At 36.9% G+C, this 16,801-nt stretch overlaps 1 protein-coding gene across 1 annotated transcript in view; it reads right to left on the reverse strand.

The window, feature by feature from the left end:
• The window catches only part of LOC120766382 (glucose dehydrogenase [FAD, quinone]-like), a 33,350-nt gene that overhangs the window by 1,358 nt on the left and 15,191 nt on the right, over positions 1 to 16,801 (reverse strand). Inside the window, exons 2-4 of the mRNA XM_040091815.1 lie at positions 5,294 to 5,679; positions 1,711 to 1,831; positions 1,124 to 1,152 (exon numbers count right to left, since the gene is read on the reverse strand). Of these exons, the coding sequence (XP_039947749.1) occupies positions 1,124 to 1,152; positions 1,711 to 1,831; positions 5,294 to 5,455 (312 nt within the window). The 5' untranslated portion in view covers positions 5,456 to 5,679. The remainder of the gene's footprint in view (positions 1 to 1,123; positions 1,153 to 1,710; positions 1,832 to 5,293; positions 5,680 to 16,801) is intronic.

Raw genomic sequence — 16,801 nt, forward strand, 5'->3', positions numbered from 1 at the left:
ATAAAGAAGAAGAAGAATTCAAAACTAAGACGAATGTTTCCCAGAATATTCAAGTATTCAGCATAAATTAATGTCAAGCAATGTCATTGTGCTAATTTATACCCAAGAGAAAATGGAAGAAATTTGAACGCTTTAAGAGAGGTTTTTTCACGAAGGAATAATTGAATATTAAATTATTAACTACTTTGTGTTTTTTCTTTATTTTCATTTAATTAGTATTATCTACGATATGTATCCATAAATATTAAATTATTGTCTGAAATTCTGCCTATGTGAATGAAAATGAATATTATCATTTTCCTAAGATAAAATATGAATTCAATAAAATCTCAGCAATACTTTTTTCGATAATCTACTAACCACAAAACATTATAATTTATTTCATTATCGGTATTTAATGTGTTGGCTTTCTTAATTGTCTAAAGCATACTGTATCTCTTATCTGATTTGTACTGTTACATGCAACCTCTTATATATGTATAAAGCCAACGAAATTCAATTCAACGTGTTCTTATCGTTTGTGAGCAATCAGTTATTGCAAAAAACCGATGTAAAAATTTTGATTACACTTTGTTATGTACGTTATGTATGTATGTATGTGCATGTAAAAGTATTTAAGCTATGCATTTAAATGAGCTATTAATCGACTTGTAAAAGCATATGAACAACTAGTCCAAATTTTACTAGTAAATTGCTCGCTATTAAGACTTTATTTTACGCAATAGGTGGACATATGATAGGGTGATTCATTCGGGGTTCACTACTTTTTTAAAGAAACAACAGAGTAGCTTCAAATTTGTTGGGAATTGCTTATTATCATTAGATAGAATATTTTTTTACATTTTTTTTTGAAAATTATCTCTTTCAAATGGTGTCTGCGGCTACGTTTTAGACGGTCCATCCGTTCAGTTCACTTTTCGTTTGAGCATTTCGACTGGTAACTGGCGCTTTTAGACTTTACATATCCTCACAAGAAAAAGTCTAATGGTGTGATATCACACGTCAGACCTAAGTTTATCCATGATTAAATTTCAGACAATACTGAATAGAAAAAACATGAAAGCTTGACACGACTCAAGCGTCACCTATCAAAAACAGGGCTATTGTAAAAAGGTAGCACTACTTGAACCACGTTTTGAAAGAGACTGTATACTATGGGAAGACACAGACAAATATAGTTAGATTTGCACTAATTGAACCATAAGAATAGCAGGCCTTTATAATGTGATTTATTGGTTTGTTTATTACTTATTAATTTATTGAAAAAAGACTTAAAGTGTCAAACAGTCAAGAAATCTGCCAAATTTCTCACAACGAACCTTTTAAACAGACCCTTAGAATTTCTACAAATAAGGTGTCTGCAGACCCAGTAAAACTATTACAAATATTTATCAAAGAGAAACAAGTTCTGAGAACTCAACATCATTAAATGAATATTTCAATTCTGTAAATCAAAATAAACAAAAAATTGTGACAAAAAGTTACAAAAGCATCATTATGCTATAAAATATAACAGTTGCATTAAATGGAAGAACGATTACACTCATTAAAACTCATGTGGTAAATTACGAAATTACAATCACATTACATTCACTCAAGTAGCATGTGCAAATGCAAACACTAAATTTTATATCAAAACTCATATTCATATTCATATCCACATCAAGTTACCGCCATAATTATTTGAGCAATAAATTGGTCAACACTTACCTGCCTCGATGAGCAACACTTTCCATTGGGGTACCTCCGAGAGACGCGCGGCAGCAACCGCACCAGCCGAGCCGCCACCAATCACAATAAAATCATAATCATAATCGGGCTCCGAACGAAACTATGGTATGAGAAAACGAATAAAAAATAAATATTTATGTAAATAAAATGTCGCTAATGGAAAACGTATAAAATGGCAAAATAATTGTAAGAAGTCCCCTATGAGACTGGAACCGATTTGATGAATCCAAATTTTTCAATTCCACTCTTACTACAAGTATTACTGAATTTCAAGTCCTATCAGTATATCTGTACCTAATGAGTAAGGTGTTTAGTAACCCTTGTTTACAGTCATCTTGCGACTAATTTTGGGTTGCTAAAACCGAAAATGATAGTAAAAATTTCTTAACACGTAGGATTTTTTTTGTTGCAGTCAAGGGGGGTAGCGGTCAAACCACCATCATTTACTTAGCTGACAAACATAGCTGTATGTGACGGAAGTTTTTTGAAGTCAAATTCAAATTTTTTGAACTTATCAGGTCATCTCAAATACCACACAGCACATCTATAGCAAATTTTTCCTTCAGATTTGTTGAGTGATGTAACGAAAAATAGCAGAAATTGTATTGTCCTTAATTGTCCTTAATCTGTGTTTGACTTTTTAAATAATTGCTTGACTCACATATCGAAATATATATAATATATAATTTATGGCTACATATGTAATTCGCATAGAACTTTTTCATCGCTTTATTTGGGACATTTGCTTTTACGGAAAGGTTCGATGTATGCTTATCTATGAGTACGTTCACGTCGAAGCGAAACGCATCAAGGCGAAGCAAAATATTGGGCAACTCTCGCCTTTTTACGCTTTGCCAAGCAACAGCCGCCGTTTTTTTTTCAAGAGTAACTTTAAAATCAAAGCGTTCATTCTGGCATGCCCTTTGCTCTCTTCGCTTCGTTGTTAGAGTATGAATTGTCTCGAAAAGCGAGGGCAGTTGTGTTATGGAGAGTGCTGAGCATATTGCGAAGAAGTAAAAAAATGCTTATAATTATAAGGATTTAGCTTTGTTTTGTTTTGTTGGCCTAATGTTTTGAAAAGCATTTCAATCGCCGCGGCTGGCTCCAATGAATTGCAGCCAAGAGTCCGAATATTCGACCACTTTTTGCAGCCATATGTCAGCTGAACATATTCTCTTTCAAGCCATCAATAGTCTCGGACTTATCTGCGTAACTAAGGGATTTCACGTTGCCCCACATAATATTGCATTGGTTGTATAGCATGGCATGACATGCAGCGCTGTCTTAATCACGACTTATAGTGTTGCTCATTGACTGTAACAATATAACTGGCTTTATTTTTGAAGAAATATGGTCCCATGATTCCCTCTGTCAATAGAGCACAGAAAACAATGGCTTGTGAATTATCATCACTCGAGATGCGAAAATTTTGTTTTCTACTAAAAGTGAGCTTAATCGCTGAATGAAGAAAAAACGAAATCGGTAGCCATTCGATTTGGACTAATTCACGGAACGTGATTCTCGCTTAATAGACGTTCCGCTTAAATTCTTGCACTACAAGGAATTTGTACGCGTGGAAACCAAGATCCCTCCACAAAATCTTCCTTAAAGTGTATAGACACAGCTTCAATTGTTGCTACCAATGGCGGATGGACTCATTCGGGTATTCTTCGACACTACAACTCTTCGATAGCAGGAAAAGCGCTTCCGTACGGCGTGTCTGAGGATGCATATTATCTAACTCAATGGTTGGTAACCGATATATGATTGAATATTAGTCTCAACGCGCCAATGCGTCCCGCAGACCCAACCAAAATTTGCGCTAGTTGCAAACGTTGTTTCGGAATAATTCTGCTCATTATAAAATGCCAAACTAAGCTGTGTATAAATGAAGTCAAAAATACTAACTCTGTTAAAAGTATTGCCTCATTGAAAACCACACGTCTCAAAGCCGTTATTTTTAATAAGAAGGAAAATCTGAATTAATAAATCTATAAAAATCAGCTTTAGTAATGGATAGTAGCAAACTGGTTTCTGGTTAAGACATATAATCGTTCAAACTTTAAAGGCAAATAAATAGTTCATTGCCAGTTTACACCACATTAGCTCTTTATTTAAATAGTTCAGAATCTAGCTAGCACACGGCTTCTAATCAAGCTAGTTGAACAAACTATTAGACTGGCGGAAAAATCAATCGATATGATTTGTATAAATGAGGGGTTTAGACAATAAAAGTGAGGGGGTGCGTGTACTTATTTCGCAAAAGTTACTGCTAATATTTGGCTTTCCTATTCACCCACATTTTTATTTCAAAAGAAATTAAAAAACGAAATTTCGAACCAAACCAAAATGAATAGAATAATACACGGTTTCACAGTCCACACTTAAGTTTTGCTTAAGATAAAACAGGAAAATTGTGTTTTACAGTTCATACTTCAGTTATGCTTCAGTACTACGGCAGTATTTCTCAAAATTATATGTGGAATGTTTATTGAGCGCTGTGCATAACGGGAGCTTTAAGAACAACTCCAACGGCGGCTCTTGAACTGTTACTAAACCTGTCACTTATAGACCTCTACTGGCTGCATTAGAATTTACATACATGAAACCTTCAGGCATAGCTAGGTGTGTAATGGCAGTTGGGCAAACACCGACTACATGATCCCACTTTTCAACTGGGAAAGAAGGTTCAAAGTAAACATAGAAGAAGATGGCTGACGTAAAGGTGTGTTAGCTATGCGCAAGACTCCAAACATCTATGGTGAACGGCTAACACCCGAAAACCACAACATTGGGAAACCCAGGTATTGTCTATACGATGATCTCGACAGAAGCATGGTAAAGAAAATCAAAACCCGATGGAACGAGCTACCGGGAGCAAAACGGCAAAAATCATATGTAAAATGGTAGATCGGAAGTACACAAAATTCCTATTGGCACTCGATAGAAGAGACTGTAGAAACATGGTGAGAATACTAACTGATCATTGTCTGGTAGAGACACACGCCCGCGGAATGAGGCTGATTGATCGAAAAGACTGCAAGAAATGTCTGGGGCAGGGCACCAGGGAAATAATGGAGCATTTCTGGTGCACTTGTTCCGTATTGGCAAGACTACGCTGTAAGCATCTGGAGTCTCCACGATATGATACACTGGATGAGGTATAGCTAGTGCGACCGCAGAGTCTGCTAAAATTCGTGTCAAGCGTAAATATCCTAAAGGATGTTTACTCCTCTTGGACCTAACAACTGAACTGCATCTGGTATCGCAAAGAACCAAAACTGGTCCAAGCGCGACTTATTGGCCTACCAGATTAACCTAATCTAACCTTTATTGGGGCTAACCTCTATACATAAGTAGGAATGTAGGAAAGGCATAAGTTCCACAAATTTAAGAAATCGATAGAAGTTTTCATCAATGAAAATTGTTAGTGAAAGAATCTACTGAATACAGCAAATATAATAATTAAAATAATATTATGCACCACTTGAATAATAGTACGTGTGCGCTTGCATTTACATTTCATGGTTATTGCTCATTTGATTAGCATGTTCCGACTTACCCTTGGCGTGGCACGGCCACAGGGATCCTCGAGATCACATTGTGAGCGTATGAACACCTCTAGCAGACCCATGAAGAGCATGAACGCGCTGCCGCCACAAGTGGATGCTAATGTGGGACCGGTTGGCACGCTCACCAGACAATCGCAACGGCCGGTTGACATATTTACGGCTTGTTGTTGTTATAGACGAGTTAATTCTTTTTGTTTTTGCTTTGGTTTCAGCTTGCTTTTGAAAGTAAAAACTAATGTTGCACTCTTATGCACTTAGTGCATTTGTTGTTATTATGCCACACTTGTTATTGCTTTGTTAGTGTTAAGCCTCTGTCTGCACGCTTCTGATCAATTCTGCACGATCCAGTTTCGGCCGTATGTTCTTGTTGCTTGACCTGTAAATAAGAGCGTAAATAAAACAACAATTTATTATTTGAATTTCTAGTTATAGAGTAACTGCGGAGCAGAGATGAATGGTCTATATTATTCCCAGCACTATAAACTTCAGTCTAAGTATGGTGTACTAAGTTTGCGTGAATTTGAAGGTTTTAGGTTCGGTTATTTACAGTAAGTCAAGTAAGAGCGTGGTCGACTTTACCGACAGTTAATGAAAGATTTCGCTCTAATTCCTTCGCGAGCCGATATAGGGAAGCTTTGTCCTTGATGCATTGTCAACAAAGGTTCAGTTGTCGTTGATCTTTTGAAAGAGAATCACGTTAAACGCCATGAGTGCTAAGTACGCGTCGCGCTACGAGGCTGTGTTCCTTTGCATCCACCCGAAAGGTCCCAAAATGTCGCAATCAGCGGCTGCTAAATATATGAGAAAGTCGAAGGCATTTGTACAGAAGTGGATACAGCGATATAAAGTGGCTAAAAATGTCGATGATTTACCAGAACGTGGTTCGATAGGAAAAGTGAACAAAAAAGATGAAAAAAGAATAGTGAATCTGTTTTCGCGGAATCCTGCTTTAACACTGCGGCAAGGACAAGCAAAATTAATGGCAAAAGGTTTAGATATATCCTACGAAACTATCCGAACCCTTCTTCGTACTCATGATCTGAAATGGCGCAACACAATGAAGAAGCCTCTGTTGACTGAAAAACTCTGTACTCAGTGGAAAACTCAATCTGGCATCGTTACATTGGATTGGCCGTCGCAGTCGCCCGATGCAAACCCTATTGAAAATGTGTGGGCATATATTAAACAGAAGCTTCGTGGAAGACGCACATACACTTTGAAGCAGTTGTCTTACGAAATTCGTCGGATCTGGAGATTGTTGCCACTAGAATACGCCGTCAAATTAGTAGAAAGCATGCCTCGGAGATGCCAGGCAATTATCGACGCCGGTGGTGACTGCACACATTATAGACCAAATTGCATCATTGTTTGTAATGTATACAATGTATGTATATATGTACATATAAATATGAAAGTTTCATAAAATAATTTTTTGTATAAATTAACACGACCACGGTCTTACTTGACTCACTTTATATTATTTTAATTAATGAACATATATATTTGGTTTCAGAAAAGTACCTTAGTTCAGGAGAAAAAGCTTACGAAATTCGAAAAAACACCTGTTAATGTTTGTTGTTGTTGTTGTAGCAGCAAGAAATATTCCTGAAATAATTTCAAGGATTGGTACCGAGTTTACTGTATATTACCAGATAAAAATCCGGGTCCGTTCCGGTTATTTAGACCCGACTGTCGTAGGAGCGTGGCAAAATATAGTAACTCAAAATTTGAAGCTAGCGGAGCGTAACCTTTACCTAACTTTATTTGCTAAGTGCCCACCAACGATTTGAATAATTTTTACTAAAGTTATTCGCGAATTATCTTCTCTCGTACCAACTTTTTTATCAGCTCTGAGTATATAGTGCCTTTAAATGTTAGGTAAGAAACAGTCTTTCAAGGATTGAGAACCTCGATTATCCACACTTGACAACAACAAAAAATATCAGTAAATAAGAAAACATGAAAACATTTTGGATCAAAGTCACAATGATTTACATGAGTTTTATATGATCTATGCAGTGTCACTCACTTCACTAACGCGGTTAAAGCAATTACTGACAAAAACATACATATGTATGTTATGTATGATTTTGATTCGTGAACTTGGCGTTGAATTATTGCAAAATTGTTTTACCACTGAATTTTCGAACCAGCCTCGTCAAAGTTTTAAGAAATCTACAAAGCACTCATTCTATGGAGTTTTGTCATTAGGATCACTTCGTAATTTCCATTCTGAAATTAGCAGTCATCACTGAGTATATAATTTGAAAATGTTAAAAAAAACTTCGCTGAGGCTTGGTAAACTTCAGTAACTGAAAACAAAAAAGATTGGCTCACCTCTAGCCGCCAAATGCGTAAAAAGCTCCCATTGAATATAAGTATGTTTGTGTAAATAATAAACAAACAATTGAAATTCATAAAGTTTTTCTTCCTAAAGTTCGCATGACCTTAACTGTAAACTAGGCGCATCGTTAAAAAATAAACAAACAAAACGACGATTAAAATCAACAGCTGCCAAAAACAACGGTAGTGCCGTTTTTTGTGGGCAATGCTACAATGTCTACCGGCAGCCGCAATTTCAGCTCTAATTTATAGCTGCCTCAAGGCCACAGAAAATGCCGCAAACAAATACAAAAACAATGAAAAGGCGAAAATAATGAATAATTCATAGTAAAGAAATCGAAATTTACCGTACGTTACAACCAAAACTGTGTACAATAAAATGCAGCAAAATTCGAGTTCGAATTCGAAAATGTTGCAAGCACCGCTATTAGCGTTATCTATTTACTTTTGGCGAAATTTGATTAATTATGAGTTTAATTTCATTAAAGTAATGAGTTTTTAATTTGCAGAACTTTAGATGACAAGCATTTGACTTACCAAAGTGAATGATTAATGACACTGAAATTTCGGCTATTTGCAATGAAGTTTTTCTTGCATTTGTTATGAGGATTCTACAAGCTTTAAACTGGTCGCCGAATTCTTAATTTTTATAACGTGAAATATTTAATTATTCATCAATAATTATTTGTCGCCTACAAAGTAATCCCCACCAGATGTAATACACTTATGCCAACGATTTTTCCAGTCCTCGAAACACTTTTTATAAGCGCTTTTTCGGATGGTCTTCAGCTCCTTCTGCGAATTTTGTTTTATCTCTTCCATCGACTGAAAACGGACTCCATTCCGATGATTGTCGACTTATTTGCATGCCAAACTCCTAAACCCATGTTTCATCGGCAGTTATAATGCTCTGCATGAATGTGGGATCGGAATAGGCACGATCAAGCATTTCTAAAGATATATGTTGACAGAACTCTTTTTGAATAAAAATTAGCTTTATCGGGACGAGTCGAGCAACAACACCTTTTATATTCAAAATATGTATCCACCAAAATCAGTCGAACGGCCTCGAGAGAGATGTCAAGCTCTCTTACCATCTCTGACGATTTTCAAGTACCTTATCCTTCACTTTTTTAATACTTTCATCAGTCGAATGTCGAACAGAACGAGAAATGTCTTCAACGATCCGTCGAGAGACCGTCTTTGAAGGCTTTGTACCACTTGGAGGCTTATGTTTTTGATAAAAATGAATCACTGTAAGCCTTTTCCACACGATTTCATGCACGCAATTTGGTTATAAATACAAAATTTTAAACAAATTCCTTGTTCGATATTTTTAAGAAGAGAGAACTGAGTTTCTTGATTTCATCTCCTGGATTTCTTTGTGATCCCATTGACTTCAGCAGCCTATTTCAATCACTTTATTCAAAATGCATGAATGCATATTTTGTGATTACGTAATTTTCCCTCGAGGTCAATTTTATTCAGATAATATTCCAATTATACTTAATTATCAGTATTGTACCAAATAGCTCACCGTTGTAGAAAATTATTTTCTATTAATTATATTTCTTTTATAAATTAGTTAATTTTTCTCAAAAAAAATTGCATACATATTTCTTAACTGATCTAAAAATAATGGCTTAAGATTACCATCTTCCATTTCTTTCCATGTCTTTCAGACAAATGTCGGTAAATTATGTGTTATGGTTTGCCGTTATCTCTGCCACACTTAATTAACCTTACCAATGAAGACACGCTACAAACTGTTAAACAAACTACACGAAGATTTGCCTTTGCTCACATGCCACTAAGTAATTAAAAAATTATGAGTCAAGCACGCGTGGCAATGAAAATGCATAAATCATAATAACAGTAGGGCGCATGCAACAATCGACAACCTTAATGAAATACATATATTGTTCTAATTGAGGTTCAAGACCTTTTTGAAGGCGGCGGTTCTGCAAAAAGGCAAAATAGTCAATATGTACATATGACTACACAAGTACAAAGCCTCGAGAAGCTACAATCACAACAGACAACCGAACTATTTTCTACTCAACTTGCACTCCTACTCGCTAATACCAGTGAATAGTGAAGAGGGAAGCCAGTCGCACTTGCTGACAAAAAAGGGAGAGGATGAAATACTACTCCTGTAGAACCCCCAGAGGTGATCTAGTAACTGCTGCCTAGAGCATGCTGAACTTATGGAGGAAAAAGTTTTCCAGCCTGCTGAATGGCAGTGAAAGCATAACACCAGTAAGTGGTGAACCCAATTCCCCAACCAATGACGATGGAGTGAACATTCCATTGCTCGACCGATGAGATTGCCGGTCGAGCTAGTCAAATACGGCGGCGAAGAACTGATACATGCTCTTATCAGCTTCTTTTCTTCAGACGAAAACATGCCAGACGATTGGAATTTAAGTGTGTTCTGCCCAATCCATAAGTAGGAATATCCCACTATCTGTGCCAGCTATCGTCGCGTCATCGCGTATAAGACCCAATCGAGCGTATTAAGCCCATCGTCAACAAACTGATCGGACATTATCAGTTTGCCTTCAGGCTTGTAAAATCAGCATTTGACCAGATATTCACTATGCGCCAAATCTTGGAAAAGACCTGTGAAAAGAAGATCGACACACACCACCTTTTCGGCGATTTTAAAGCTGCTTTTGACAGTACGAAAAGGAGCTGCGTTTATGCCGCCATGTCTGAATTTGATATCCCCGCAAAACTAATACGGCTGTATAAACCGACGTTAGCCAATACCAAAAGCACCGTCAGCTATTGCCCTATTGCATAAATATCTTCTGTCAGCAAACAAAAGTCGTCGCATTTGCGACTTGGCTCCCATGTCACTGTTGACAGTCATAACTTCGAAGTCGTAGATAATTTCGTCTATCTTGGAACCAGCATTAACACCAACAACAACGTCAGCCTCGAAATCGAACGGAGAATAACTCTTGCCAACAGGTGCCACTTCAGACTGAGTATTCTATTGAGAAGTAAAGTCTTTTCTCGACAAACAGTAACCAAACTCTATCACTCATCATCCTCGTCCTGCTATACGGTGCAAAGGCAAGCACGATGACAACATCCTGGTGAATCGGCGCTAAGAGTTTTCGAGAAAAAGGTTTATGGTTCTTTGCGCATTGGCAACGGCGAATACCGCATTCGATGAAACGATGAGTTGTAAAAGTTCAGGGTATGAAAACCATCAAATGTAAAATGGTTTATAAACATTACAACCGCGCAGCACATCAATAAATAACTGCATATTTCCAAATTCTTAAAAAAATGGGTTTGCAGGCAAGATATTGCCATAATGTTACAGCATTAAAGTCAGAGCTAGATATACAAGTATATAAGTATGTATAACGGCAAATAATCAGACACAAAGAGATACATTTGATTAATTAGTGTGTTTGTTACGGCACAACACAAATATCTGGAGTAAAATATTTGCAACAATTCCCACCACAACAACAACAGTAACAGGTGTACAAAAATGCATCTAATCACCAACTTTAAATGCTAATCGTCGGAGATATTCGCGGCATGTACAACACATGTGCGACGAGTGCCAACCCCATTGCAACTGCAACCGTAACAACTGGCCATAATGGTCGGCCATAGGCTTACAAATGCATAAATAGACATGCAAACAGACGCACACAAGCGCATGCAGCGAAATGCCATTTCTTGCAGCAAGACAACAAATAACGGTTGCGAAAGAAATGCTTTTCCATGCGCTGCTTTTGCTCGTACAAATTGCCAAGTAGCTCAAGAAGCTGGGCAACTGAGGCGACTTGTTGACGTTGAAGCCATGGCAACAGCAGCTGCTAACAAAGGTACACTGCGTTGTTTTTAAACGCGAACAGCTGTCGCTGGAAATATTACAGTACTTTGGCTCTTTTCTAAATAGCGGCGGCTGTTGCTTGCCACCATGGTTGCGCGTATGTGGCACCTACTTCCTATTTTCACTTTCATTGACTGCTGCTTGCTGCTACTGGCACAGCGGATGCCGCGTTGGTCATTGTTGCTTTAAACAACCGTAAATACTTCTTCGACACTGCAAGTTATTGCCGAGGAATTGTTGTTGCAATCGATGATTTTATTGTTTTCTATTTATTGGCGCTGCATTGCTTGTTAAGGCCATCGTGGCTTATCTATGTACATACTTATTTTTGTGTGCTTTGAAAGCCAACTGTTTGGGTAAATTGTTTTATTGACTTTTTGGCTGGCCGTTTGCCATTAAAAGTAAGTGATTTTAATTAGGTTTACACTTTTTCGATTTTCGGGCATATTTCCAGCATGAATGTAAGAAATGTGCGAGTGCATATATGTACATACATATTTCTGATATGCTTTCTATCAATACAATGGTATTTCGATAAACTCTATGCGAATTGAAGTTCATTAGTTAAGTCTTTTTCTTGCATTTCATTAATTATTTTATTTTTATTGCTATTATATTTTTGCATTTTTCGCACCAATTTCCGTTTCAATGAACACCAATGTCGAGCTGTGCTCTCCTTAGATATTTAGGCAAATATTTTTTCTATTTTTTATGTGCAAAAATTGCAGCGCTTATATTTTAAGCCAATGTCAATTTGCAGTGATTTTCACACAAAAAATCTGCGCATAATTGCCTTGTTGTACATTTAAGTGTTCATTATTGTTATACATCGCATACGCAATGACTGTTGCGTAAGTATGAAAATGGTAAAAACTGCCGAGCACAAGCTTAATTTTACAACATCTAGAAAACACGGCATAAAACATAGAAAACATGCCCCAAATGCTGGCTTATGTGGTAGATATGTATGTATGTAAAACAGAAATTATGCGTGTGCGGTGCTTACAACGATTACACAAAAATTCAATTTGCGTGGCGAGCAAACGCCATAGACGAAGCGGCTAACTCGATCTTTAATTGAAAGTGAAAACATTTAAAGTGGAAAAATGAAAACTCAGCCAAACGAAATTAGAAAAAGTGGTTCCATTTTTTCAGGCTTCTCGGTGAGTTTGACTTCTCATGCACTTTGTGTTTGTTGTTTGTTTTGTTGTTTTCGAGATAATTGCGCAAAAGTAACGGCTACGCACTTAATTACCGCACTTTCCGCTTTTTCACGCGCGGTAAATTTTCGCTTTGCCAAAACAGCTGGCACAATGCGCCGCTCTGTGCAAATACGTGTGACAAGTTGGCAATGCAGCGCAATGCCAAAAGGTAGCATTAACCAAAACCACATGCAAAGCACATTACATCGAGGTTTGCGTGCGGACGTACACACATGCAGACATAGGAAACGCAAGAAGGCCAAAAGGCGCAACAAACATTGCCAATTTTGCCGCAAAGCTGCACGGCAGCGCAGACACATTGCTGGCAGCGGCATAATAAGCAAATTACATACGAATAAGCAAAGAAATATAAGCACATACATACATAGATATGAGTATGTAGTCACATCTAAGATTCAGTGTTGGGCGCATAGACAGCTACTCGCTCGCCGGCAAAGCGTAATGCTGAACAAAAGCGCATTCGTAACAAGCTTCTGGCCAATATTGCTGTTGTTTTTCTTGCATTTGCTTTTGCTGCTGCAGCATCAGTTGATGTTGCAACTCTGCGGATTGTTTTGATTTCGGTCTGTCACTTTCGGCTCTTGTTTTACTCCTCGCTTGCATATAATATGCACAAACCTAACCAGTCAGATGGCCAGGCAATCAGTCGTTTAGACAGTCAGTCGCTAAGTGCCCGCCAGTAGTCGAATTTCATTCATGCATTCAGCGCTTCAATTAGTGCCAATAAAATGCTAAATTGTCCATATTAAATTAGTTAATGACTGAGTGACAAAGCGATAGTCCGATTAGCTTACTGACATGCTTTTTGCGGGTTTATTCAATTTTCTTTAATATATTTAACGAATTAGATTAATTTGTCAAAAAATGTAAGCTGTTTGCTGAGCGGTATTTCTCATAAAATGCAAATACTTGTAATTCTGAAAAATATTACTTGCTCACTTTCGTCGGAAACTAATGTTGTTTTAAGAAAAAACGTTCGATGGCCTTTGTCTTTCACAAGTAATGTAGTTTTCTAAACAAAAACTTGATTTTGAATTTGATATTAGTTTATATGGCACATAGCTATGCTTTAGTGGTCCGATCTAAAAGACTTATTCGCAGATTGTACCGTTGCTTTTGGTAATAGTTTACGATAAATTTCGTGAAGGTAACCTGTTAAATACAACAACAATGTCATCTTCGAAAGTCAACGCAGAATAACTCTTGTCAATAGGTGCTACTTTGGACTCACTAAGCAATTGAGAATATAATGTATAAGTCACTCATTATTCCCGTCCTGCTATATGGCAAAAGCATGGACGATGAAAACATCTGATGAGTCGACAATACGAGTTTTCGAGAGAAAGGTTCTTCGGAAGATTTATGGTCTTTTGCCCATTGGCAACAGCGAGTACCGCAGTCGATAAAACGATGAGCCGTACAAGTTATGCGACAACATTGACGTACTTCAGCGAATTAAGAGGCAGCGGTTACTCAGGCTAGGTCAGGTCGTCCGAATGGATGAAAACACTTTGAGAATATTCGACGGAGTACCCGCCGGGGAAAGCAGAGGAAGACAAAGATCTCCACTCTGTTGGAAAGACCAGGTGAAGAAGGACCTGGCTACACTTAGAATCTCCATATGGTGCGCGTAAGCGGTGTCTAAGCTAATAAAGAAGAAGAGAAATATTCCATAAAACGGTTTTACCTTGATCGTTTAGCTTGTATGGCATAACTGCCGATCTTGATCCGATTTCGTTTCCAACAAATTGGTAGCTATTTGAAAAGAAAAGTAGTTCTGCAAAGCTTTAGAACAATATCTGAAAAACTGAACGACTAGTTCCGGTATTTACAGATAGATGGATTTGTCTAAATTAACTCAGCTCGTCATTCTGATCTTTTACATATACATACATTTTTGTAGGATTTCCGACATTTTATTCTAGGTGTTATAGTCCAATGTATACCAGTCAATCTAAAAAGTTCATATAATGACTGATTTTTTAGACGTGTGTTTTTTAAAGGAGCAATATTTTTTTGGAGTAGGACTTTCACAGCTGTTAGTTGATCTTTACATAGTTTGGTTTGTCATTTTATAATGAACGGAATTACTTCGGAACGACAACGGTTGACATACAAGTAATAGCCCAGCAGTCGGTAAGTCGAGCAATCATGTATCGGTTTAGCACCATGTTTACTCTAGCCAACGAAACAATCAACTCTTTAAACTTTTGGTGAACGCATTACCTTGCGTCATGAGCCTATGATGTGACCTTTAAGATCGTGCGATTTAAGGAGGTATTCTGGTCTAGAAGCATGAATTTCAGGTAATTTTTAAAGTGTCGTAAAAAAGGCAAGTTATTTGTTAAGTTTGGAAGAGTACAGAAAAAAATTAAAAACTAAAAAAAGTAAAAAATTTCAAATATTATGAGCTGACGAAGTGGGGGGTCTCTAAAAATTTCCACGTGACCATACCCATGATTTCAACCCTCCCAGTTATCTGAAACCAAAAAAAAAAAGATTATTAATCTAGAATAATGTCGCAATGGCCGGAACTACGGAAAAGTGGGAAAATTTTTTTTTCACAAAATGGCTGCCTGAAAAAAAAATTTTTTTGGATTACTTTTTCTGACTATTTCGAATTTTTTAAAAATAATAAAAATAAAAATTTGGGGATGGGGCTAGTTCCAACCATAGACAAGCCTATAAAGAAGACTCTATAAAAATTTCAAGTAAATCGGGAACCTGAGATACCTGAGATACCTGAGAAATCGTGGGTATCGTTCCGAAAAAGTCAGTTTTGAGAAAAACGCGTTTAAAGTTTCGCGTAAAGTCTTTTGTTCGATTAGTTCCGGCTGAACCAGTTTGGATGCCGGGTCAGAAAAATGCCTATATTTCCCAAAATAATTTGAATTTTGAAAAATCCTTTTGTACACATATTCTTGAATAGTTAAACTCTGAAAATATGAAAAAAATTCGATTTTTTTAAATTTCTATACCAGAATACCCTCTTAATAACGCCGGACTATTTTCTTGATTGCTTGGAAGATAATATTCGGCCCGTTATTCCTGACGTGGTCTTATCTTTACAATGAAGCTAAATTCTTGGCCATGACATTAAGTTATAGATGTTTTATTTCTTCTTGAAAACCACATGTCTAAAAATAAATATCCTTTAGTTTATATGAAGAACTTTTTTTGTACTAAAAGTCGATTTTCTACTCTTTATGCTGTAATTTTTTGATAATTTGCATTGATTTGTGTCAGCGTGAATCGATCGTTTGAATGCTTTCGTATCTCTCATTTTGCTTTCACCTACACAAATGTTCATTGGAATTATTATATATGTAGACTACGGTGCCTTTTCTATCTTGAGAACGTCAACTATCGGGAAGAGATCATCCAAAATAATTTGTTTTTTTTTTATTTATTTTTTCGGTCGTTTTTGTGAACGTCTACTAAATAAATCAACTTCTGAAAGTTATTTTTTGGTCCAAATTTTTGGATCAATAAATTTACAAGTTTTATCAGAAAAAATCTGGAAGTACGTTTTTTTCGGCCTTCTAACTGTATATAACCCTCAGTACCATACTTTGAAAATATTTAGCTAAAACATCAAAAGTTTACTTTCATAAGCACTGTGCAAATGTAACTCAAATATAGGCACTTCTAACCAATCTGAATTTCTGAGCATTTTTACCACAACATTTCGTAAGCTATGCAACAATCCACAACAATTGATCGACTTGACGAATCTTCTGATTGTTCAACAATCGAAATTGCCAAATTATTTTTCATTGCAGCTTTTTTCTCAGAAGAAGCAATGTGAGCGACTTCATTCTACGATGAAATGTACCACAAGCCGCAAATGAGCAAAACGAAGCAAAATGAAATAGACTGAAGAAGTCGTTAGCTAGCGAGCGAGTTGCCACTCGCTGCAGCAACTAAAAAATATGCGGTTAGACTAAGCGACGAGGCAAACAACTCTGAGGTTTTCGGTTTCAAAAATATTTTCTTATTGCCAATTTTGATGCCTACGATTTTTTGTTTTCGGCATTTATTGTGTGCGCTTGTATGTATCCGTAAGTGTT

Source organism: Bactrocera tryoni, chromosome 1 (assembly GCF_016617805.1).
Source record: "Bactrocera tryoni isolate S06 chromosome 1, CSIRO_BtryS06_freeze2, whole genome shotgun sequence".
NCBI classification, from domain to species: Eukaryota; Metazoa; Arthropoda; class Insecta; order Diptera; family Tephritidae; genus Bactrocera; species Bactrocera tryoni.